Source organism: Electrona antarctica (assembly GCF_951216825.1).
Source record: "Electrona antarctica genome assembly, chromosome: 14".
In the NCBI taxonomy this organism is placed as follows: Eukaryota; Metazoa; Chordata; class Actinopteri; order Myctophiformes; family Myctophidae; genus Electrona; species Electrona antarctica.
This window is the reverse complement of record NC_136795.1, coordinates 25,401,673-25,426,300: the sequence shown is the minus strand read 5'-3', so window position 1 is coordinate 25,426,300 and position 24,628 is coordinate 25,401,673. Positions and strand designations below refer to the sequence as shown.

Here is a 24,628-nt window from a genome sequence, read left to right as displayed (position 1 = left end):
GAAAAACTTTCCACACTGAGTGATGGCGGCCGCAGTGTCCGTTAGCGCAGCTGCCAGAGATGAAAGCACAGATACATCAACGGGGCCCAGCAACAACAAGTTCGCCTCTTCTTCATCATCATCCCGTCCACTTCTTCATGACAACTACGACCTCGCCGCCGGAGACCACCACGCAAACTGGATGTCCAGGGGGGAACACCACCACCACGGACACTCCGAGGCCCCACTGCCCGGCGACGAGGACAGCTCGCCGGGGCAGGAGTGTCAGCGCAACAGGGTCGACGTTGAAGAGTTGACGTCGTTGAGCCCCGAGGAGATCGAGAGCCGTTTGGACAGAACTCGACGAGAATTCTATAATCGTCGAAAGATCCTCGTCAAAAACCTGCCATCCGATGTCAGCAATCAGGTGAGATGTGGAGATGTCCAGGGCATTATTTTGTTGGGATTGTTTGGCTGACATAAAGTCAATCTCCATGCCTGCCCTGCTGTCATAGCAGCTATCTGGTAGCCTGCCATTGAACGCTCCAACTAGCTGAAGTAGCGTTTATTATTAGTTCGCTCAGATTAGAATCTGCAAACTATTTGCAGACCTTTTTTGTTTTTGCCAAATTACCTAACGTAATTCATGAATGTATCCCTGCCGCTGCTAAACCCAACGCTATCAAATTAGCATGTTAACGATGACCCATGGCGAATTGACAGATGACCGTGTCATTGTCCTCCATGACCTGCTGCCAACTCAGGCCTAGTGTGTGTGTGTGTGTATAGATAATAATCAACATACCTCATTGATTATTAGATGTTGGATGCGACATGTCTCGTAGTAATATTGGCTTTTGATTGATCAGGGACACGGGCGTTTAGAGGAGATGCTAATCAATTAAGTAGTTGTGTAATTGGCTGTTAGGCAGCAGTAGTAGGGTTTTTTTCCACATGATCCCACACTGTTTGGAACGTGCTTGACTCGTGGGGAACGCTGGGCCAGCCATTGTATGAATGGGAGTGCTGGGAGTTCGAGATGGGAACGGGAGCTGTGCTGACAAAAGGTGGAAGGCGTAGAGAGGGACAAAACCTTTCGGAAAATGCTAGACGGCATCGCCATTCGTTTGTGAACAGGCCAAAGGCATTGTGGAACAATTTCTCTTACAACAATGAGTCAGTTATTATTTACTCCACATTTTTGTTCTTTCTTGCGCTGATAATTTGAAGTCTAATAATACAACTTTGCTTTAACAATGTCACTATAGCCAGTGCACCTGTGAAGTTCAGAATGTAATTACATACTGATTTTCTTTTATTTCAGGAGGTGCATGAGCTCTTGAGCCAATATGACCTGAAGTACTGCTTTGTAGACAAATACAAGGGCACAGGTTGGTATAATGTTTAGTTTGTGTGATGTATTGGTACTAGTGTGTGCTTGAGTCCATACCACTTCAAAGGTAGATCAATATAATCTAATTATTAGGTAGTAGGCTACTATGTATTAGATTCTAATGCTATTGTTTCATTAACAAACTGATGTGGAAATAACATGACTGTTATTGACTTTCTCAAAGGTTAACGGTTCATATTCAACACTACTGACATTCTTAATAGCAATGATACTAATTAACATTCAAAGCGGGCATTCACCAGAAAGCAGTTTTCATTGACATGACTCTAAATTGACCCAGCTATTGAACTCTTGTCTTGAGAATTAATGAATAGCCTAATGAGTAGCCACATTACTTAATTAAAATATTTTTTAATTAGATGAAATGTTGAGAACGGACACTGAAGTGACTTGGATGAATTGTTGAACGGACACTAAAGTGACTCCCAGACAGATTCATCCTGGCCATTGTACATGTTTTATGGCCGATTCTGGAATTAATATCCACCAAGCAAGAATTTTTGACTCTGGCTAATTTCTCTGAAGGCTGCAGTTCAGATGTTGACTGAAATGCCCCTTGGATTGCTGAACTCTATCTTGAATGTGAAGCCATGTTTTAGGAGTGGTGTGAGCGGCTTACCCCTTTCTAACTTTTCATTGTCACAGAAAAGCATGCATACTGCATCACTTTATTACAGGAAGAGATTGTTCCAGCTGTGAAATATGTCCACTGCATTAAACTATAGATGGATGCTAGGACACAACATCTTACACAACACAGTGCTCTTAACTAGCACTTATCTAGCTACCATCCAGCTGATTCCAGTATTCGATGCCGTATGGTTTTATTCAAAAAAGAGTAACACTTTATGGCAAGTGCCTGATTATTTATTTTTTTACATTATTTACTTCGCACTGGCTGGTTTGGCATCTTTACTGCATAATGTCCTACAAGGAGACATTTGTTTCTTACTGTGCATTTCAAGTTTTCTAACAATCTGTAACTTGTGACTGAGTAGAGTTGTGGAATTCGCACTACTAGATTACATGTATATATCTTTTTACCATAAGAGGGTTGTGGCCAGTGGACTGTAATTAAAACTAATCAATTTAGGCAAGTTCCAGATTAGGAGTCAAATCTTACCGTTGAGGTGGACCAATCATGTTGGTTTTAAATTTGATGGGGGTTGCCATTGGTTGTTTAAAAGGTAGGGCTGCAACGATTCATCGATTAATCATAGTCTAATCGATTATTCAATTGGTTGTCAACTAATTTAGTAATCGATGAATCGAATCGGCAACTAACCACTAGATTTTTTGGCTCTGGCTTGAATATTTATTTTTAAATGCCCTATTTGAGTTCAGAAGAGTACTGTTCCTTTTAGACTGACATGTAGCTATTTTTTAATCAAATTATGCAGTCAGAATAAGCCTAAAGGCACCATGAGTTGCTTTAATGAATTTTAGTTTAGTTTGTCTTTTATTTGAATATCAGCCTAATCAGCTAATCAAATTAAAATTTGAATGAATTATATTTTGTTAGTTAGAACATGTCTAAAATAACCTCTTTTAATATTATATTTTTAAGGTGATGGCTAAATAAGTGTCATAATCCGATTAATTGTTTAAATAATCAGCAGATGAATCTATTATGAAAATAATCGTTAGTTGCAGCCCTATTAAAAAGGTTATTCCATGAAGCTCAGTCGGAACTGTACGGCTTATACTCATTGGTTCAGTGAGTATTTGGCATGTATAGAGAGCTGGCCTTGGGAGACTAGTCTGCGTTAACCCATTTAGACCGGAGTCTTGACCTAAGTTTTCTGAAAAACTTCAAATGTTTATTGCCAGGTGAAACCTGGCAATACCTAAACGCTACCTAAACGAATGAATAACATTTTTCATTTGTCAACAATGGCACATCAACAAGGACATAACGCATTGAATTGCAATGCGGTCTTGTAGATTGGATCATTTTATTGTCATAAAACTCTAAAGTGATTAACTGGATTAATACATTTAGTACATTTTTATATAAAACAAATCAACTGGAACTGTTGTTTTGTAAACTTCCCATTTTGAATAAACAACTTCTCTCTCTCTCTTCTTATCCTAAGCCTTTGTCACGCTGCTCAATGGGGAGCAGGCGCAATGTGCCATCAAAGAGTTCCACCAGTATGTGCTGCGTGACCGGGAGATCTCAGTGCAGCTGCAGCCCACAGATGCTCTTCTGTGCATCGCCAACTTGCCCCACGCGTTCACCCAGCAGCAGTTTGAAGACTTGGTGCGCCCCTTCGGCAACCTGGAGCGCTGCTTCTTGGTGTACAGTGCTTCCACCGGCCACTCCAAGGGCTACGGCTTTGTAGAGTACATGAAAAAGGACTCGGCCGCCCGGGCAAAGTCGGAGCTCCTAGGAAAGCAGCTGGGCTCTCGAATGCTGTATGTCCACTGGACTGAGGTGGGCTCTCTGACCTACCCTCTGCTGCACTCTAGATGCCTGTGTGTGGACCGCCTCCCTCCCAGCGTACTGACGGCCCAAGACCTTCGCAATTCCCTTGCCGACACACATGCTCCCATCTTCTGCCAGGTCCGGTGTGACACACACGCACTCACGCTCATGTTTGTATTATAATTGTGAGGACTTTAAAAGTCATTGGCAGCATTTTCATACCAATTTATCATTTTTTCATGTTTAACAGTTAAACATGAAAGATGATAAACTCGAACCCCATCCCCTAAACCTAATCCCAAAATGTCTAATCTAACCACAACATGATCTTTCTAATTTAACGAGAGAAAAGATTCTCTTATGAGGACGAGGTAAATTGTTGCCACAATGTCTATTTCTAAAATACTACTTATATATTTGTGGGACCATTAGATTAGAATAATGATAATCACACTGTTCTCACTCTTATCACTCTCATGTCCTCATGAGTAATTGTGTATTTGCCTGTTGAGGTGCAAGCCCTTATGTGTGAACGTTTCTTGTATGTAGGAGATACCTCGGGTATTAATTCTCTCAATTTAGGCTACATTTCATCAAGAGTTTAATGGTACAGCTACTAGCTGCTGTTGGTTTAAATCTAACCGTAACCTTTTGGAAAGTCTCAATGAAGTAGAGCTTTAGATGTCTGACTACTGCTGCTGCCTGCAGTGAAAAATGCATGATAAAAAGACATTATGGGTCACAGGCAGCTCCAAAACCAAAAGGGGATTATATTTACAGGGTTTCTGCATATCCTTAAAGGCTTTCAATCATGTAAAAATTAGGGATGTGTAAATGTGTCCAAAATGAAAATCGATTTGTATAATTCAATATTGACGATTAATCGTTTTTTTTTTAATCGATTAAACATTTTTTTTTAAATAGTTCAAATCCATGAATGACAGCTGTTGCCTTTGTGAAATTTATAAAGTCTCTGAGATTCACATCTCCAAGATCACTGTCACAACACTTTTTTTTGGGCAAATGTCCCCCTCAGAATTTAATTTAACCACTTAATCCTAGTATTCCTATTCCGTGTGGCATTAAAGTCTTAAATCTAACCTACATAAACTCTGTATTAAATATGTTTTCTCAATGGCCCTCACCTTTGCCCTGCTTTTCCTGTGGCCACTCTCCAGAGTTTCTATAGTGATGATGAACATAGCTGGTTTCCATGGCAATGACCACCTGACTACCCCAGGTGGTGTCATTCAACAGGCGTTTCTGGAATGAGAGAGTGGTGTCCCTTTGGCATGATGTGCATAGCAACACGTTCTGTCTGTTCCACTGGGTTGAGATTATTTTCTTTTGTCAAAAGCTGTGCTAGGGCTGTACGTTATCACTTCATTAATCATAATCAAGGCAAAAGTTAGAAATCGTGATCATTTGAACGATTTAAAAAAAGGGAAAAATGGCAAATACAAGCTCAGAAAACATACTATGTGAAATGTTGTGAGCTTGTAGATCGTCCATTTTGTATTTTTGTAAGGCACCATTGTACTACGATGTATACTACAGGGTTAATCTGACTAATTGAGTTAGTCGATGGATTATACAAATACTTAATAATTCAAATATTTTGGTGTTTATTCGATGATCAATACGATTTGTTTGAATTGCTTCTCTGTATTTGATTAACCTACATGAGCAAGAGTAAGTCTGATTGGTTCTAACTGTTTAGATATATATTCGGTTAATTACCCAGCCCCAGGTTGTGCAATATTCAAAGCTCACGAGTCACATGATCGTTTGACAGAATCTGTCTAACACAAGTAATCGTTTTAACAAGAAGCTGTTGGGCAGGATTAAAGCTTTAAATGTGATTCTTAACTTGAGGGCATCCATGATGGATGCAGAATGTAGGGCTCTTGCAGTTGCAGATCTCAACATTCAGAATTAAGAGGGTGGTCTGCAAAATATAAATTTCTTTCCATTTTCTTTCTTTCAATACATTGTCGGAACAAGGGAGATAATTAAACCAAGCATCCAAATGAATGCTAACATCCCACAGATGTTTAAGATGGTAGTTGGTAGGCCTTAGGGGTCATCCTATCTCATAGGAGTTTGGGGAAAAATGGGTACTGCAAGGTAAAAGATCATTGCATCATGAATCTAATGCGAGTAGTTTGATACTGTCAATTAACCGAGACAAATCTCAACTCTTCATAACCGTCATGGGCCAGAGGAGCTTGATTAGTATGTGTGAAGTACTGCACCATCTCATATTGCCTAAAAAGCTTGGACATTTTGTGAGATCGATTTTCAGTGTACGATCACAGAAATATTTGCTTGTCTTATCAAAACCATCTTGGTAAGAAAATTAGTTAAGTTTTGATATTACCAAGAAGGTCACATTTATTTCCTAACGACAGGGCTGAATGCACAAATGTATAAAGGGTTCTTGTGTTGGCAAATTTCTACAAATGACGGTATGTCAGGGATATGTTTAAGCCCAGAGGGCTATATTTTATATTCTACCTCCACATGTCTGTTCTACACTGATGTAGATGAAATATACTTTTATGTTGCCACAAAATGTGTGAATGGCGGTACATGCTTTTTATAGCCTCTACACACACAACAGACAACACCGTATCCTGATGTCTAAATGCTTCATATCTGCCTAGCAACTAGTTGTCTAAGAGGATCTAGTTATTGAACTTGTTCACATTATTGATGGCCGTGGCCCTTTGGGTTGGCCATACTGAGCATATGGTATCGAAGTGTGCCTCATGCGGTGTGTGTGTATTCTACAGTTGGCTCAGGGACAGGATGGAAGCTTCCGGCGGTTCGCGGTCATGGAGTTTGCCACAGCAGAAATGGCTGAGGAGGTTCAGCGACTGGCTGACAGCAGAGTGCTGGGAGGGACACACATCCGGGTGTCATTCTGTGCCCCTGGCCCCCCGGGAAGAAGCATGTTGGCTGCTCTGATTGCTGCCCAAACTATGGTAAAGCTGCCCCCCTGCGGCTGAAAGTGACATTTTGAGATCGAGAGAATGTTTGGAAAGTCTGCAGAACGACGCAAATTACAGATTAGCAAATTGAGGTGGTAAATCGTCTGCTTGAGCAGAAAATGTATCGTCTTCAGCCAAAATTCTCTGGGCTGTCTGCCTGTCTGACAAGGACACCCAGAAATGTCCATATTGTCGTCTGGGCCGTTGTAATTACAGTTTTTCTGGCATGCTGATTTGGGTCTTTTACTGAATCCTCTGCCCTCTTGTCTCTTCAGGCTGTGAACAGAGGGAAAGGTCTCCTCCCTGAGCCCACAGCCATGCAGATCCTCACAGGTCTCAGCAACCCTGCCACCCTCAAGATGCTCCTCAACCCCCTTAACCAGGGGCGCAAGCAAGGTGAGGATCATCATGCAACGTGCCACAACCTTCCAATTATTTTTCTTCTTCCATTAACCACTTAAACCATATACATTTTGTTGTTCAGGGTACTCCATGTGTCTATACTTGGTGGTACCCTCATTACACCAAGTCTCTGATTGTGAGCCTGTAGATCTGCTTTTTCTGCAGAATGTTTGCCTATTGCGGTTCATGTGGTACTGGTTATAGAGGATGGCTGCAACTACGGCTGCAACAGTTAATTATATATATATATATATATATATATATATATATATATAGTTAAACATAGTATTATTATTTTTCAATAAAACAAATGGTGGCAATTCACTAACTGCTATATTGGTACAACACTTTAGTATATCGAAATCCTCACGTGCACGCACGCGGTCTTTATGTGCATAGCTGCGTAAAATGCGATATTCAGGGCTTTATTAGAGCTCAATTTGACTTTGATATTAAAATAAACGATGATCGCAGAAAGCTAGCGGATGTTGTGATCCGTTTAACCGGAAATTACATCGCCAGATTTGGTCAAAATTGGCATAATGGTGAAGTTACCGCCACCATCAGGACTGGGTAGGATTGCCGCGTGAAAATGAGATATAGTGTGTTGTCTGGTGCTGGTACTCTGGTGCAACGCACAGGTCCTGGGCCTGGTGATAGCAGGAGTGGACCTGGTGAGACGTAGGAGGGGCCCGGACAGGAGACAACCCACAGAGCCTAGTCCTTCCATGCACCAGAAGTGTACCTCCCAGCCCTGGCAGAGTAGTTCTGGAGTAGCCTGGGCACCATTTCATTTAGGGTATATGATCCTGTCGGGATCGGATGATATCGTTACGTCATGTTGTAGTATTGTTTTGTAGTCGACAGGCAGGAACAACGGGGCGGCAACTTCCTTTTCCCTCAAACCGATTTTTCTCAATAAAAGCTACTGGCTACGAGAGCTTTTATTGAGAAATCTGTTTGAGGGAAAAGGAAGTTGCCGCCCCGTTGTTCCTGCCTGTCGACTACAAAACAATACTACAATATGACGTAACGATATCATCCGCTCCCGACCGGATCATTTTGAAACGGAGACCAGGCTTTCCTCCGAGGTGGTGGAAAGCCTGGTGAGGTTAGTTCTGGAGTAGTTCCAACGGATTGTGTGGGACTGATTGAGGGTAGCTACCGGGACATAAGTCGGGACTTGATCACCCCAGCTGGGTCGCCTGAGAGGGGTATGATGTTGGAAGACCCGAAACCACGTTGACCTCAGGATACATCACTGAGGATCACCCAGGTGCATCCATGCGATGTATTTTTAGTTATTGTTAGTGTGTATATCACAGATTTTTCTATTGGCATTAAAATGATGAATTAAAAATATGAATAGGTAGAAGGCACAATCCACTGTTAATTAGGGTGGCCATAAAGGGGTTAACACTCTTAATGCCCAGCGTCATTTGGAACCATTAAATCAAAGCGCCCAGCGATTTGCAGCTTCAGAGCCCATTTCAAGGTGGCACGGCGCCATCTTGGATAGTGCTAGATATAATAGCATGTAGCCAAAAGACCCTTTGGCGGATCGACAACCAACGGAGGTATGATTACTTCTAACGCGACTAGCAAAGGGACCGTGAGGGGCTGTCAAACACAATCTTTGGTTAGAAATAATTGGAATCATTGATTTAGAGTTACTGTATTTTTTTCTGATTAATCTCCGTACTGGGCGTTGGGTAATTATTTAATAGGACGGAGACCTTTTTTTTTTGCTGGCCAGAGAACTAGTTCAGTTCTTAGTTCATCATTCAACATTTTGAACTAAAGTTCATGGTTCCAAAAAACTATTAGTTTTTTTTCTTTTTTTTCTCCTTATTATTACCACAACCCATAGCCATATAGAACCTCAGACTTTATTAAATAAAAAAAACCTTGGGGGATTAATAAAAGTGACAACTTTTACAATATCTCCATTACCATTATCCAAATTAATTCCTTATTTTATAGAAAATAGCTCATGCAATGTGAAATGCCACCTAATTCTTAATCCTTTTCCTTGTCTTTATTATGGACCAACTTGTGAAAGCTGCATGCTTTTATTGTGAAGGGTCTCAGTTCTCACAGCCTGCATATTGCCACGTGCTGAAAATAGCTGATCGACAACGCGTTGCGTCCGCAACGCGTTGTGAGCTTGTAGATCAGCCATTTTCAGCATGGAACACGTGTACGATGAAGAATAAATCAGGCATCACTGCGCTTCTGTGGAGGGAGGGAGGGAGATATATTTTGTTGGCCGAACGAGGCGATCATGTATGGACAGTTGGACATCTATGGACAGCTATTTTTCGTGGCACATTATGTTTAATCACAACAACGTCACGTTTACTTTACCTCCTCAGTGTTTGGGTCGGGACATGTAGGACTGTATGTGTCTGCTGTCTGTCTACGTGCATATGCACTCTGTGCGCTCCAGTGAAATTGTATGGCTGAGAAAGATTAGTTAATTTGTGTTGGATAAGCACTTATTGGTGTTTTTTCCGCTAGATATTAAGGAGTAGTTAGGGTGTGTTTTAGCGGAGGTTTCAGTTGATTCTTCATAGCCATATGAGTGAAGCGGCTGGGGTGACATGTTTATCAAACGCAGTACTTATATGAGGTGATCTAAAATCCCTGTATGGGGATTACAATGCAAATAAAAAGTACATGACCCCCGTGGATTGACGTCAGACTTCGGTGCTTTATGTAGGTCTGCTTGGAGCTGCCTCCACCATGCCACTGATATATACATTGTCTGTTTGTGTGTAGGTCTGCCACCATGCCACTGATATATATATATATACATGGTCTGTTTGTGTGTAGGTCTGCCACCATGCCACTGATATATACATGGTCTGTCTGTGTGTAGGTCTGCCACCATGCCACTGATGTACTGTATACATTGTCTGTGTGTAGGTCTGCCACCATGCCACTGATATATACATTGTTTGTGTGTAGGTCTGCCACCATGCCACTGATGTATACATTGTTTGTGTGTAGGTCTGCCACCATGCCACTGATATATACATTGTCTGTGTGTAGGTCTGCCACCATGCCACTGATATATACATTGTCTGTGTGTAGGTCTGCCACCATGCCACTGATATATACATTGTTTGTGTAGGTCTGCCACCATGCCACTGATATATACATTGTTTGTATGTCTGCCACCATGCCACTGATACATTGTTTGTGTGTAGGTCTGCTTGGAGCTGCCCCCACCATGCCACTGATATATTGTTTGTGTAGGTCTGCTTGGAGCTGCCCCCACCATGCCACTGATGTATTGTTTGTGTGTAGGTCTGCTTGGAGCTGCCCCCACCATGCCACTGATGTATTGTTTGTGTGTAGGTCTGCTTGGAGCTGCCCCCACCATGCCACTAATATATTGTTTGTGTGTAGGTCTGCTTGGAGCTGCCCCCACCATGCCACTGATATATTGTTTGTGTGTAGGTCTGCTTGGAGCTGCCCCCACCATGCCCCTCCTGGCCAACCCTGCCCTATCTGCTGCCCTCCTCCAGATGCTGCTCCAGAACCAGGCTCAGGTCCAGCAGGTACAGTATGCATGTCTGCCGCTCATCTTTTAGAACGCAGTTTCCCAACAGTGGGTTGGGACCCATGTCTCGGTCACTGAGCAATTTTTATGGGACTCAAGTAAATATGTTCTTATTTCTGTTTCCTACATAAAAAAACATGAATTTCTTTTTATAAATCTAAATGTTTAAACGAAAGAAATCACAACTTTTCATCAATTAATAAAAGGTATTTGATGTATAAAATGAGAAATCAAACGTCTATACATTTTAAAAACGTAGTGAAAATGGCCGATCTACAAGCTCTCAAGGCGAGGCAAAGTGACACATTGTGAGCTTTTATCTCTGGCATTTTCACTAGTTTAAGTCCAGGGCAAACCTCTAATCTCTTGGGTCATGAGCTAAAATGAATCTGTGTTTTTAGAACACTGTTTCTCAACCCACCAGTGGTCCCTGGGGGGGGGGGGGGGGTCCATTTGGTTTCATTTCATGCTCGAGAGTTAAATTATTGTTAAATATTTTCATTACATAATTTCCAATAAGACTACACAAGACAAGAGGAGAATGTAGAATTATTTTGGTCAACGTTATGTCCTATGGTTACCACATCAATACAGCATGGAATTGTTGACAAAATCCTATCCAACGAAAACAAAATATTCTTTAATTTTGGGTCAATGGGTCTGTGGCTCAAATTCTGAATGAATAATGGCCCTTGATATAAAAAGGGGTAAGCCATGGACGTTGGACGCCCCTTTGAAACCATTTGTTTACAATTTTTAAATGGTCATGACTCATTTGGACTGACGTTGAGAACGTGTTTTAGACCATCAGCCTGTTTCTTTTAATCCCTATCTCTCTCTGTCTGTATCATTCCTGCTGCACAGTACAAATCCTCAGCCCTCCTTTTTGTTTTTCACAATTAGCACCAAGCCTTTCTGGGAAATCATCTTCTCTGGGCTCAGGTGCTGCACAATAAAGAAAACCGTCTGGTACCTTGTGTGAGTGATAATGATGTGGGTTTGACTTTATTTATGTGTGTGAGGCAGTGCTAGGCTCGGTTCTTTTATTTGCTGTGCCGATTAACAAAATGCTGAGTGGGTAAGTGCTCTGAGAGTTTTGAGTGCTGTTGAGTGATGTGGTGGGTGTGCCTCTATTGTGCAGAGAAGTGTAAATGAGTAAGGCTCACTCAGGACATCTGTGGTGAGTAAGCTGCGTTGCTTTCTGGTCCTGTGGCAGCGATTTTTATAAGTGTTGCTGTCAGGCAGAACCTTTATATTTCATCATAAATCTGTGATTTATTTTATACGTTGTTGAAATAACGTACCAAGTTGTCATACAAAAGTACCAAATTGTTGATCTACAACAAGCTTGTAGAGCTGCTATTTTTATCTAAAATGCTTGCTTACAGTATGCCCAAAATGGGGATACCAGGTTGAATTATGTATAACCCACAGACCGAATTAACCACTTTCACAGATGAATATTTCACAAAGTATTAACAAGAGACTGTGACCAAATGATGACCACAAGGTTTCTGCCCGGTAGCAACGGTGACATAAACCTTGCGCTGACACTGACCCTTGCCCCGTTCCTCTTGCCCCTTCAGGCGGGACTGATCGGGGAGAACCCTCTGGCTGCTCTGTCGCTACAGCAGGGAGTCCATCTGCTCGGAGATCTACCACAAGGTCTGGCATCTTGACTTCTATTAATCCATGAAAGCCACAACTCATTTCAATCATTTGGATTCCATAGAAGCCAGCGTGTCTACACACCAAAAATAACATGTCGCAGTGTGAAGTGTTAAGCTTGTAGATTGGCTATTTTCGGTCATTAATCTTTTTAAAATGAGTATTTAAAGTGATCAAACTAGCAATAGAATACAAGTTTAGAAGCATCTTCCAGAAACGTGAATGGTCTCAAATGTTATGATTTATTCAGCTGGTCGGCCTAAAACATCATTTGATTTTTCATTCTTGAGATTTTATTAAGCTTTATTTCATGTGTGAAAATCTATAGGTATATGTCGCGTGCACATGCTTGCGAGCGAGCACCGATTTAAATAACTTCTTAAATGTAGGCCCCGAAAATACCTCAAAATGTATTATATTTACTTGCGTAAACACCTACAGTAGGCAACAATGGATGGACCGTCACCATTGATATCCAAGGTCGGTCATTCCTATTGTTTGCTGTGACACTCTGTGTCAGGTTTTGTTAGTGAGGTGTGAAAACTGAACGGCTGTGCGGGCTTGCATGCATCTTCGAACTACCAGGGCAGTGCCCAGACAGCCCTACCGCACTCACCCCTGGTTGCAGCCCTATTTATTTTTACATGGTTGACTGTCGTTGCATCAATCACAATCTTGACGACTCCACAGGTCATTAGTCAGCGCTTTGTGTTATGCCTTGTAGCGCTTTAGTTTGGGGCGCTAGCCCCTCCTATATCCAGCTTTTGGTGTGTGCGCAAACTTTCTCCTACACAAACATTGAAATCCCATTGACAATGAATGGACAATTTTACGTCAATAGTGTCTGAGGAAATAGACTGTCTATTTTACGTCATTGTGATAAGACCTTCACTTCAAGTGATTTTTTTCATAGACTGTTTTTGTTTGTCCCCAGGTGGGGTGGTCCCAGGTCTTGGCCTGCAGACGGATCCTCTGTGCGCCCTCAAGCCTCTATCTCTTGGTAGAACCCTAGTAAGGGAGCAGGAGTCTCCCACAGCATGCAGCCTCCCACAAAGTCTGTCTCCTACCTTGCAGGGAATTTCTATGCCTCTCATGGGTGGCATGATCGGGACAGAGGGTCTCACGGCACAAGGGGTAAAGTGGTCATACAGAGGCAATTCTTTCCCGTTGCCTCTACTCAACTGTTCCCCCCCCCCCCCCCCCTGAAGCTCTTTGAAACCTGTCAAACTCTGGTAGTTTCTTGCTTTCTGCACATCTCCAAAGCATAGATTCACGACTAAAATGTGGTCTTCAGAACAGCACTCACTGAATACAAATTCAGAAAAGTTGCGACGGCCTAACCGAACACTAGTGAGAGCCTCACCAAATGCAGCAATTGACGATGAGAAAGTATGGAGGGGTATTGATTAACGCAACAACAGCGATCCCTATAACCCCACCCGGTGGAACGGCCCAAATAATTCCCTCCCCAGGCTATGGCCAGGGTATAAGCTGACTAGGCCATTACCTGTGATATAAAACAGGCCACTTTAACCAGCCCACTTTAACCCCAGCTATAGTTTGTTAGAGGTTAATGTGGGCTGTGCCTGCTACAGCTGTAACAGAGCTGATACACTGGCACCATTCTCTCCCTACAACGAGGTGGACTGGCTTGTATTTTGTCATGGTGCATTTGATGTAGACTCTGTGGATTACCTACATTCTGGAGGATCAAATGTATACATAATTCATAGAATATGGAATACTAAATGAGAAAAGATGGAGAAACAAAATGTACTATAAAGCTCGTCTGCTTAGATTTCCATGGGGGAGAAAAATACTTGACATTTACATTTATTACACAGATGAATATTTACATCACACCGCGGAACATGTGTACAGGGCCTTTAAAAAAACCCATTTCCTCATCAGGTGTCAATACTCGGAGATGGCCCTAAAGAAGTGAATCTTTCCCAGAATACCTTCTTTAACGTCCACAGCATGTTTCCCTCAGGTGAGATGTCACCTTTTCCACTCATGAGTCGCTATGCTTTCTGCCATGTGCTTAATCCCTTCTTGGATCTCGGCACTGACCCTGAGGTGGGACTGAGTTTTCATGCCAATCTTTCTCTTTATTGCACAGGTGGGAACTGCAGACCCCACCCCTACAGGAAGAGGCCTACGCTCAGCAATATGTCCAACCAGCGTACAAACGCTGGTTGGACCAGCGTACACTCAAATTACAACCTACGCTACCAGGAGTCGTACAGCCCAGATTACACCCGTCACCAGGTAATCGATCCTGTGCTCAGTGCTCCCACTGCATGCCAATTAACTGGCTTTGATATTGACCACCTAAACCCTATATACTTGTAGGCCAGTCAGTCTAAGATTTGACCCAAAAGAAATTGCAATAGTAATCGTTCAAGGTTTTTTATGATCCTTAGGGTCATCCAGGCGGGGGGGGGGGGACACAAACTGTCTTTTAAAGTGAACGTGTATGCTGGCACTGGGAACTGGGGTTTATGCTAACAGCTAGCGGTAGAGATAGTTAATATGCTCTCCTCTGCAGGGTAAGGTCACACTTAATACCCCAAACGCTTGGGGGTATTTAGGACCATTAAATCAGAGCGCCCAGCGATTTGCTGCAACGGCGCACATTTAGCGATATCCCGGATGTAGCTGATCTGATCTGCTAAAATGGGGGGGGGGGTCAGAGGGGGGGAAGAGACATTTTGGAATCTAATGTTGCCCAACAGACGCTCCCAGCCTGTGGAGTGATGCGATCGGTATCTCCGTCCTTTTATTAATCTCCGTCCTGAGTGCTGGGCGTTGATAGGACGGAGAACTCCGTTTATGCTGCTCAGGGTGTTAACCTTTACCATGACGCACATCCTGCCTGGCTGGGCATTGCAGTGACCTGTCTGATACCCATCTGGTGTTTGTCCTCAGGATCCCCTGGCCCACCTGTATGAACAGCAGGAGAACCTGGACACTGGGGCCTTGGCAGGCTTTGGACAGCAGGTAATAATACCCTCATGTGCATGACAGTGTGAACAGTCATCCTCTGAGCCCCTACCTATACAGTACACGAGATGTGTGAAATGGCTTCTGTGAGAGTTTGATGTTTGGATGTGATTCCTGGTTACTCCTTACCTTTAGCAGACTTGTATGCATATGATGATTTGGACCATCTTGGCATGCGGCTATATGCTGACTAGACACTTTTCACACACACTTTTCTACGAATATTTGGCAAGTTATTGAACGACGGTACAACCAAAGAGTGAAGGTCCTTGAAGATTGGATGAGTTTAAAGAACATATAGAACAAGAAAATCCTGCATTTTAGTTAAAATGAGAATAACTGCCTTTAGGGCACAGACCAAAGTACTTTATCATACCGGTGTATATACAATCTATCTAACTATCCCAAAAGGGCATTTTGAAAAGTTCTTCAGGGTTCTTCAGGGCATACTAATCTGACTTGTTTCTGGTTTTTGAGGGCGTTCAGTACACTCATGCAAGGGACTTGGCGGAAGACTGGATTTCTGGTCTATTTACAGAATTCTAAATGTTCTGAAATTAAATATTTTAAATTGAATGTTTAAATATGAATACCATAGGTTTACTGGTGTCATAATAATTATGGAATGGAAGGGGCTAGTAAAATGGTGTGTGTGTGTGTGTGTGTGTGCAGTCTGAATTTATGAATGGACATCGCCATATCATCTCTTGAGACACAGGTTCTCAAACACCAGGGACCATTCGGGTCTATAACAGAGTTTGATTTGAGGGGTCCCAGAGAACTTAAGATGCCTTGTTGCAAAGCCCTGTTCCTGCATATAGTTTGACAGAGTATAAATTGGGCACATCAGTCTTTCAAACTAGAGGATACATTTAGTAACATAACGTAATGTATCCAGGCTGGCAAATGTTGTGTGCAAAACTGGCTAACTGGGGTTTCCTCTGTAGTCTCTGCAGCTGTCTCATCATGCTGACTACAGCTATGGATACTCTACAAGTCCACCCCTAAGTTCATACTTCAGCTCAGGACCTGGGCTGTCCAACCCCCCTTCCACCCAACTCAACAAGGTAAGCCCTGCACTGTACATTCCTGACTGCTACAGTGCAACTTCAAACATTTATGTCTCCACCTTATTATTTAATTACGTTGGATGCCCAGGACGGAGATGAATCAAAAGACGGAACATTAATCATTCCATAACCAAGCGCACCGCTCCACAGGCTGGGAGTGCCTATTGAGCAACATTCTGTCATTTCCGGTTGGGATGTCATCCAAAGTTGTCTGAGGAAAAATCTTAAAACGTGAATAACTCTCTCTAAATCAATGCTTCCAATTCTAATAAAAGATAGTTTTTGACGGCCCATCACGGTCCTGTCTCTAGTCGCGTTAGAGGTAATCATACCTGATGCATCCTGTTGATGTCGATCCCCTCGTGGGTGTTTTGGCTACATCTAGTTACTTCAGCTACATCCAAGATGGCGCCTTGTGCACCTTGAAATGTACTGGTTCCAACTACATCCGGGCATTCAAGGTGTTAAGATCAACATACGAGTTTCTTTTGTTGTAATTAAGTTAAAATTTACAAAGACATTGATCACTGTTACAATCTCAAATTGGCATGCGAGAGCAATGAATGGCAACTAATGATGAATGGCATGTTTGACTATAAAAGACCCCACCTTAATGTATAAGGCATTTGTTGTGCATAACTCAGGATCCCAAAGTATTAACTTGTTGCAGTCAGTGACAGTAAATTGGTTATTTCTCAGGCTGTGGGAATGCCTCCTTTGAGTCTCACCAACAGCTACCCACCTGGCCTAGGGAATGGCATCAAGGTAATTGTCTTTCTCTTTTTTTTTCTGTGCTGGTTTTCTTCTGCTTTTTTTTTTTTTTTTTTATCACATTGGAGAACATTTATAGAACTGACAGCCTGTTTTTCTAATTGCAGACCCCCATCGGTGGCCACAAACGCGTGTTCTCCCGTCTGATCCCATCTCCCGAGCCAAGCCCTGAAGGGGGCTACGTGGGCCAGCACTCTCAAGGCCTGGGTGGACATTACGCAGACTCGTATCTGAAGCGCAAGCGTATATTCTGACTACAGGGGAGTGCCTCATGCTGTATTCCTAGTCATTTCAACAGCCAGGCCATGATGAGCTCTGCAGAGCTCCTTCAGTCTCTATTTTAGCGTGGCAGTCCATTGACTTCTCTCCTGTGCGCTCCCGCTAGCAACCCCTGGAGGGCGTTAGGGAGTGCAGCATGTTGCTATCCGGACAGTTGCGTGCCAGTCTATGGGAGTTTTTGATGTGTTTTCCCTCTTTTTGTGTGTATATATAATTTCAGTGTGTTGTTAAATTAAGTTTTTAGTTTTTTTATTTGACTTTTAATTTCATTCCAATTTGACGATAACTTTTCTGTTATATATTTTCAGAATCATGTACAATGAGAAAATATGGTAAACAGTTGTTCTTAATCTAGTTAATCCCTGTTTAGTGACCCTGTGTCAACTGGTCAGAGCTGTAGATTGTATAGTCTATTAATATTTTAATGGCAACCATGTTGGCTTCATAACCCTTGCCTCATGGACCGCAATGTTAGATAATAATTGCACACAAGGAAAGGGGCAACTATACGACACGGTATGAACTAAACAATTTCTATAACGTTCTGACCTTTTTTGTTTGTTCCGACTGCCTCCCTGGATATATATATAAAGTTCAGTATGTTTAAAGGGATAGTCTAGAGATTTCTTTCCTTCCAACCTGTTCAGGGTTATTTGTTCCTTTTTGTAAGATTCAGGCCTATCCCCATAGTCTCATTGATCTGTTCAGTAATCATTTACTGGGTTCCTGTTTATTTATTTTTTTATTATTTGAGGTATTTAAGCTTTTGCCAAAACCCCGTTAACCCACTGGAATATTATTTCAACTTTTTTTTTGTCTTGTCTTTGAACCGCACCCTTTTGTCTTGTCCCAACATTTGGTCTCTGCACTGGTTGTTTAGTGATTTACTTGGAGGGCACGGGTTACATCTCTGCTGTGTTCTTACCGTCTTAATCTGCCATTTTAGGAATTTGCCTCTCACTTGTTATTTGTGGAGAAGTTAATTGATTTTTGTGTTGGTGGCAGTTATGTCTGCGTTAACTTTGGATGTTTTGTGGTCTCAGCGACACATCTGAATGGCATGGTTAAAGGAATATGGTGTGCCTTTTTATCATAGATCTCACATCAGGTGCTGTGCATGGGGACACTTATACATTCTCTTCCTCACTGAGAGGCTTAAACTAAATGTTTCGTTGTACATCTTGCCTCAGCTAGTCCCCAAATGTTAGGTTGTCTTTAGCCTGCATACCAGCAGAGGGAGGTGTTCATCTTTGGGGCAGTTTGTGTTGGATTACATAGCCTACTGATGACAATGACTGGTTCAGCCTGCATTTAAATACTTGAGATGTTTGAAGTTTTCCAATCACAAGTTTCGAGTAAACACAACAGTGGGAGTTCAGTCTGCCCAGGGGAGGTATTGGTGGAAGATGGTGGCGGCAAATGATTGGTCAGTGACGGTTTCGTATTTTGATTATTGCCCTGGTTGACAGTTTGATTGTGATAACCCATTACCTCTGATATTTTGATGGGAACTGCAATTACACTTGAGCCTTAACAGTTTTTTCTGTGATCTTATCCCTGTGTGGTCTTGGAACTATATTTCTCATATCTCTGTTTGCTGTGTAAATACTTGAGCTTGATGAATTTCCTCTGAGTCCTAAACTCTTTTCTTATATCTGCCTCTGGTCTGGTGTTTTTCTTTTTTCCCCTTCCCCCCTCGATTTGAATCTGCTGCTCGATTTTTGTGTCGTTTGCCAGTGTTTGAGAGACTGTTTAGATTGCTAATGTGTGTATGGACCAAGGCAAGAGATGCTGCTCTAATATATGATCCATAATGTACACTGCTTTAGTTATGACTGATGCACAGTAAAATCCTCAGCAATAGAAAATTGACCCTTTATGGGTCCATTTGGTAATGTTATCTTTTCACTTTTTTTTTTTTCCTTTTTTTTTTTTTTTAGTTCAACGACTGATTTTACTGTGTAGACTGTGCAACTGACTTGTCTGTGTGAGTGAGACGTGAGGAAGTAAATGTGTATTTAAAACGACTTGTGTTCTCGTTCTTTCACACGATCATGGGTGCACTTAATAGTCTAGAGCTTACATGTCAAAGTAGTAACCTCATCTGGGAAATAAAAGGGAAAATGCTCACTTTGTCAATGCGTGCTCATCCAAGGCCTTGATTGCCTTCATTTTCTTTATTAAAATCCACATTTGAATAGTTGCCATGGTAAAGAGATCCGCGTTGGGTAATTTCCAAAATGTCCGTGACCGTGGTAAGAAATCAAATCTATGCGATTCATATAATTGTCGCATTACACTTTTTATTTTGGTTTAGCCAAGGGAGCTGTTGAGAGAACCATTCTTAGAACCAATCAAAGATTCATGATGCAGAAATGGCGACCTTCTGAAAATATGTTCATTCATGAACTAAATACTTGGTTGGATGGGGCTCCTTTCATTAACTAAATACTTTGTTGGATGGGGCTCCTTTTACACAAATTGCCTATTTTCAGATCAGATGAAAGTAAAGTGCATTTAATTTGGAAATCAAAGTCCCACTCCCAAAGTCTGGAGGAAGAGTTGACAGGCACAGAATCCAAGATGTTTAGAGTGAAGTTGTCGGTCAGCTTTGGGGTACCATGTAAACCGCTGTAGTCAGGGAGCCAGTCACCCAGAATTTGAGAGGACCTGTGATGTCGTCATGATCTCTTTTTACCAGCAGCTTGCTAAAGCGGCTGGTTAATGTTTTGATGTGACCTCCACACAGCCCGTAGCCTACTCTATAAAATGTTCAACTCTCGTTTTAGGAAACATTGACATGTCAATGTGTTCGGTTGTCAATCAAACCAACTGCGTGAGTGCTGTCAAGTGGAAACCTCATAGCTTTGAATTGATTGTGACATTGACCTTTGATCTTTTCAACTCTAAACACAATCTCTTGAGGGCAGCCTACTGATCAGTCCCACAAAGTCATGTAAATCCTCCCATCTGTTCTCAAAATTCTTTCTTGACCTTGATTGTAAGCCTGACCTTTGCAACTCTAAACATAAATCAAATAAAATGGGGCAGTCTGAAGTAAAAAGTAATTTAAAACATTTGTTTGGAAGGTAACTTTTCCAACACTAGTAGATGGTCGTGCAACATCCCCAGAAAAAAGGACTGAAAATAAAAAAGACTCAGCCATGGAGTTCCTGAACTCGGATTCTTCCCAAAGATAGTGTTAGCCATAAAGTTTGACATTTAGAGATGGATTTAATTAATAAACAACCTTTTAAAAAACAACTCTGATCAGCTATGATTATACTGAAGAATAGGCTGCTGATAACATCAAGATGGGCACAGAGGAAAACAAGCTGAAATGTCACCTGTTTCTATACTCGGGCTGAGCAGGGAATGCTAAGGCTAAGGGACAAGCAAGGTCTGTTTTTAATGGATTCAATGTGAATGCACATCCAGGTGTCAGATTGTTGGCATTTAAAAGCTCTTTCCTGTAATGGCAGTGATCAGGAGATTTGATTAGTTGATGATTGATTAGCTGCTGATTTTGCCTTCAGTGGAGCTGTGCTGTTGACAAAAGTTTATTTATGTTTAATTTGTTCAGCACTTGATTAAGAAATATCCCCATTGAAGTTTTTTTTTAATCCAGTTCTCAGAGGGAAAACATTTTTATATCATGGTATTATGCAAATTGTGAACTCTATCTCTAATACAATATAATGTGTCTAACGGCTACTTTATTACGGCAAAAGGGAGTTCCACCGCTCCTCAAGCCTGTGGTAGGCTAATCTGGTGCATCTCAGAGGCAGGACGGGTAGCAAGAGGAAGGAAGGCACCGGTAGCAACTCGGACCCTTTTTAATTCACAGGGTGCAAGTAAAAATTTACGTTTCGGTGTATCTGTCACATCTTCGTCAGGTTATACTGTAGGTAAAGGCTATTTTATTACTGACTGTATATGTCCTATACGTTTTGAGCTATTTAACTACATTTTATAATGTAAGTCAATTGGACTCTAATCGGGCTGAAACTTAGCCACATTTTTGAGTCATCCAAATCCACAGTCCGAGATCCGCATTGGAGCCACTCAGCCACACACTGTTCCCATGTGTATTTCATTGGAGCCACTCAGCCACACACACTGTTCCCATGCGTATTTCATTGGAGCCACTCAGCCACACACTGTTCCCATGCATATTTCATTGGAGCCACTCAGCCACACACTGTTCCCATGCGTATTTCATTGGAGCCACTCAGCCACACACACTGTTCCCATGCGTATTTCATTGGAGCCACTCAGCCACACACTGTTCCCATGCGTATTTCATTGGAGCCACTCAGCCACACACACTGTTCCCATGCGTATTTCATTGGAGCCACTCAGCCACACACTGTTCCCATGTGTATTTCATTGGAGCCACTCAGCCACACACACTGTTCCCATGCGTATTTCATTTTAGCCACTCAGCCACACACACTGTTCCCATGCGTATTTCATTAGAGCCACTCAGCCACACACACTGTTCCCATGCGTATTTCATTGGAGCCACTCAGCCACACACACTGTTCCCATGCGTATTTCAAGATCCACATGATTTGATTTGAGTTTTTTTAGCATGGCTCTGCAGCAGTGGTGAAAAAAGTTATTTTATTTTTACTTAAGTAAAAGTATCAATTCTGCAATGAAGAAATTACGTTAATTAAAAGCCTGGTAATCAAGACTTACTGGCTTCAAAATGTACTTAAAGTACCAAAAGTAAAAGTACTCATTATGCAGAATGTCCCATTTCAAGTTTTCAAATGTATGAAAATCATTCATCAATCATTTGAAAATTTCACATCTAAAAGCTCAATATGTCGCATCGTGACGCATTGTGAGATTGTAGATCGGCTAGTTTCAAATAGCCCGAAATGAAGTGGTAAGTGGTTAATGTACATTTTGTAATAATAATCAAAATCTACAAAGTAACTAGATCCAAGATGTAGTGGTGTAGAAGTATTGGAAATACTCTAGTAAAGTAAAATGACCTCAAATGTACAGTGCTTAAGTAAATGTACTTAATTACTTTCCACCACTGGATATGTCATAGGTGTGCGACTGTGCGTTGTCACAGGCTGACCATGAAGTCCGAGATTCACATGAAGCCAACATCTTCCCATTAGTATTATTCTGGCATTTGGAAATGTTATTTTGGCATTGACAGTTAGGCTAATGCTTGTTTTAGCATCTCTATTTTTGTTCTCGTGCCCACTGTCTGTCTATACAGGGTTCTCTGAGGGAACAACTGTGGCTCAGTAGATGGTATGTCATACACATTTATAATTCTGCCTTTCATATTTCCCCCATTTCCACCCACACTGCAGCATCAACAGTTTTCAAATGAAGACAAATAAGGGACAGTGGTGTCTATTATTTGGCCTTGGTACAGTTTTACCGCTGGTTTTACGGTGTCACAACTAGGCTGCCTTTGTATTGTAGCACAATCGTGCTTTCCTGTGGTGCAATAGTCAGAGATGAGAGAAATCAAGTTGATTCACGACTGTTGAATCCTCTTGGTCCACTTAGTAGATGACGCATTCCAACATGATAGCTGGGTTACCACCTCATTGTATAATGTAAAGAATTACAAAAAAAGAAGAAAAAAAAAGAAAATACATGAATATAAAGTGTTACCAAATTGGATTTGTTTTTAGCTATATTAGTCATGGAAATCAACCACAATCCTTGTGTCACCATCTTTGTAATACAGTGTTGAACACATTGATTTTCCATGGGAAAACTGCACGTTTACCTTTGTTAAATTCAAAACAGATTTTGTTTTTTTTATTTCTACACTTTAATAAGATCATATCATGGTAACAAAAAAAACATCGCATGGATGCACCTGGGACGTATCCTCAGTGATTCCAAATTCCAATTCCAAATTCCAAAAAATATCCAAATTTCATTATACTTTAAGTAGCATGTGACATGAGTAGCATTAGTTTTGCACGAAAATACTCCTTGGGCTAAATTCGGCCATAGCCACTTGCCCACATGTGCCCAAATGTGCTGACCTCATCACATTTGTGATGACGGCTATGGGCATTTTTAGGCAAAGTGTTTTTTGTGCAAAACTAATGGATTCAGCATCATGAAAACCCCCTAGTTTGACATGTCACATGCTACTTAAAGTATAATGAAATTTGGAATGTTTTGCCTTATATTGGTTGATAATGGTACCCCAACTTTCAGCAGCTGTCACAAAGTTTCCCAAGGGAGTTGGGTTGGAACAAATTTTCTGTGATAGTAGACACCTTTATGAACATCTGTGAAGAAAGCTAGTGGTAAGCATTTTTTTCCCAGATTTGCCACAACTTAAGGTAACTTTACCTAACTAGTAGGCCCGTCTAGAGTTTAAATGGACTGGTACCAGTCAAAAGGAAGACATCGAAGAGGAAGGATGGATGGGGAAGTAGAACAGGTCAGCTCCATATATGGAGATCTATAGGGTTTGAGGTTTGAGGTGAGATGTAGAGTTGCTGGCCAATATTGATGACATCAGGGATCTCCATATAGAGCACCGAAGTCTGACGTCAATATCTGTAGAGGGCGCAAATCCACCATCCAGGTTCATGTACTTTTTATTTGCATTGTAATCCCCATAGGGGGATTTTAGATCGCCTCATAATAACTGTTTGAAAAATAAACTAATCATCCAGGCCGCTTCACTCATATGGATATGAAGAATATACTGACTGAGAGAAACGCTATTGTTACTGCTACTGAAACATCATATATGAGTGACTGACTGTCGCAAATGATACAGAGACACCTCTCTGACAATAACGCAGAGACGGCTTGATTATTTTTGGACCACAGTGCTTATAGAGCACTGAAGTCTGACGTCACTTTCAGTAGAGGGCGCTAGTCCACAGTTTTGTGTATTTTTTTATTTGCATTTATGTCGCTTCATATAAGAACTGTTTGAAAAATAAACCGAGCATCCCGGCCTTTCTGTCAGGGGGGTGGCTGTGCGTCGTTAATGATGTCCATTCATATTTGATACAGCCAGTTTCTGGAGAAAATGGA

General features: G+C 41.7%; 1 protein-coding gene across 1 annotated transcript; it reads left to right on the top strand.

The window, feature by feature from the left end:
- Positions 1-6: 6 nt before the first annotated feature.
- raver1 (ribonucleoprotein, PTB-binding 1) lies at positions 7-19,605 on the top strand. Its single transcript, XM_079521059.1, has 14 exons — positions 7-406; positions 1,304-1,370; positions 3,490-3,959; positions 6,617-6,808; positions 7,090-7,210; positions 10,682-10,782; positions 12,371-12,449; positions 13,387-13,586; positions 14,364-14,445; positions 14,575-14,723; positions 15,384-15,455; positions 16,406-16,525; positions 17,228-17,293; positions 17,407-19,605. The coding sequence occupies exons 1-14, from the start codon at positions 23-25 to the stop codon at positions 17,551-17,553; spliced, it is 2,250 nt and encodes a 749-aa protein (XP_079377185.1). The 5' UTR covers positions 7-22; the 3' UTR covers positions 17,554-19,605.
- The last annotated feature ends 5,023 nt before the right edge of the window (positions 19,606-24,628 follow it).

Excerpts from the sequence above, each read along its gene's own strand:
- raver1 (XM_079521059.1), top strand. The coding sequence starts at position 23 with ATGGCGGCCGCAGTGTCCGTTAGCGCAGCTGCCAGAGATGAAAGCACA. Across the intron at positions 13,587-14,363 it reads AGGGTCTCACGGCACAAGGG|GTGTCAATACTCGGAGATGG; the intron begins GTAAAGTGGTCA and ends TTTCCTCATCAG. Across the intron at positions 16,526-17,227 it reads CTTCCACCCAACTCAACAAG|GCTGTGGGAATGCCTCCTTT; the intron begins GTAAGCCCTGCA and ends GTTATTTCTCAG.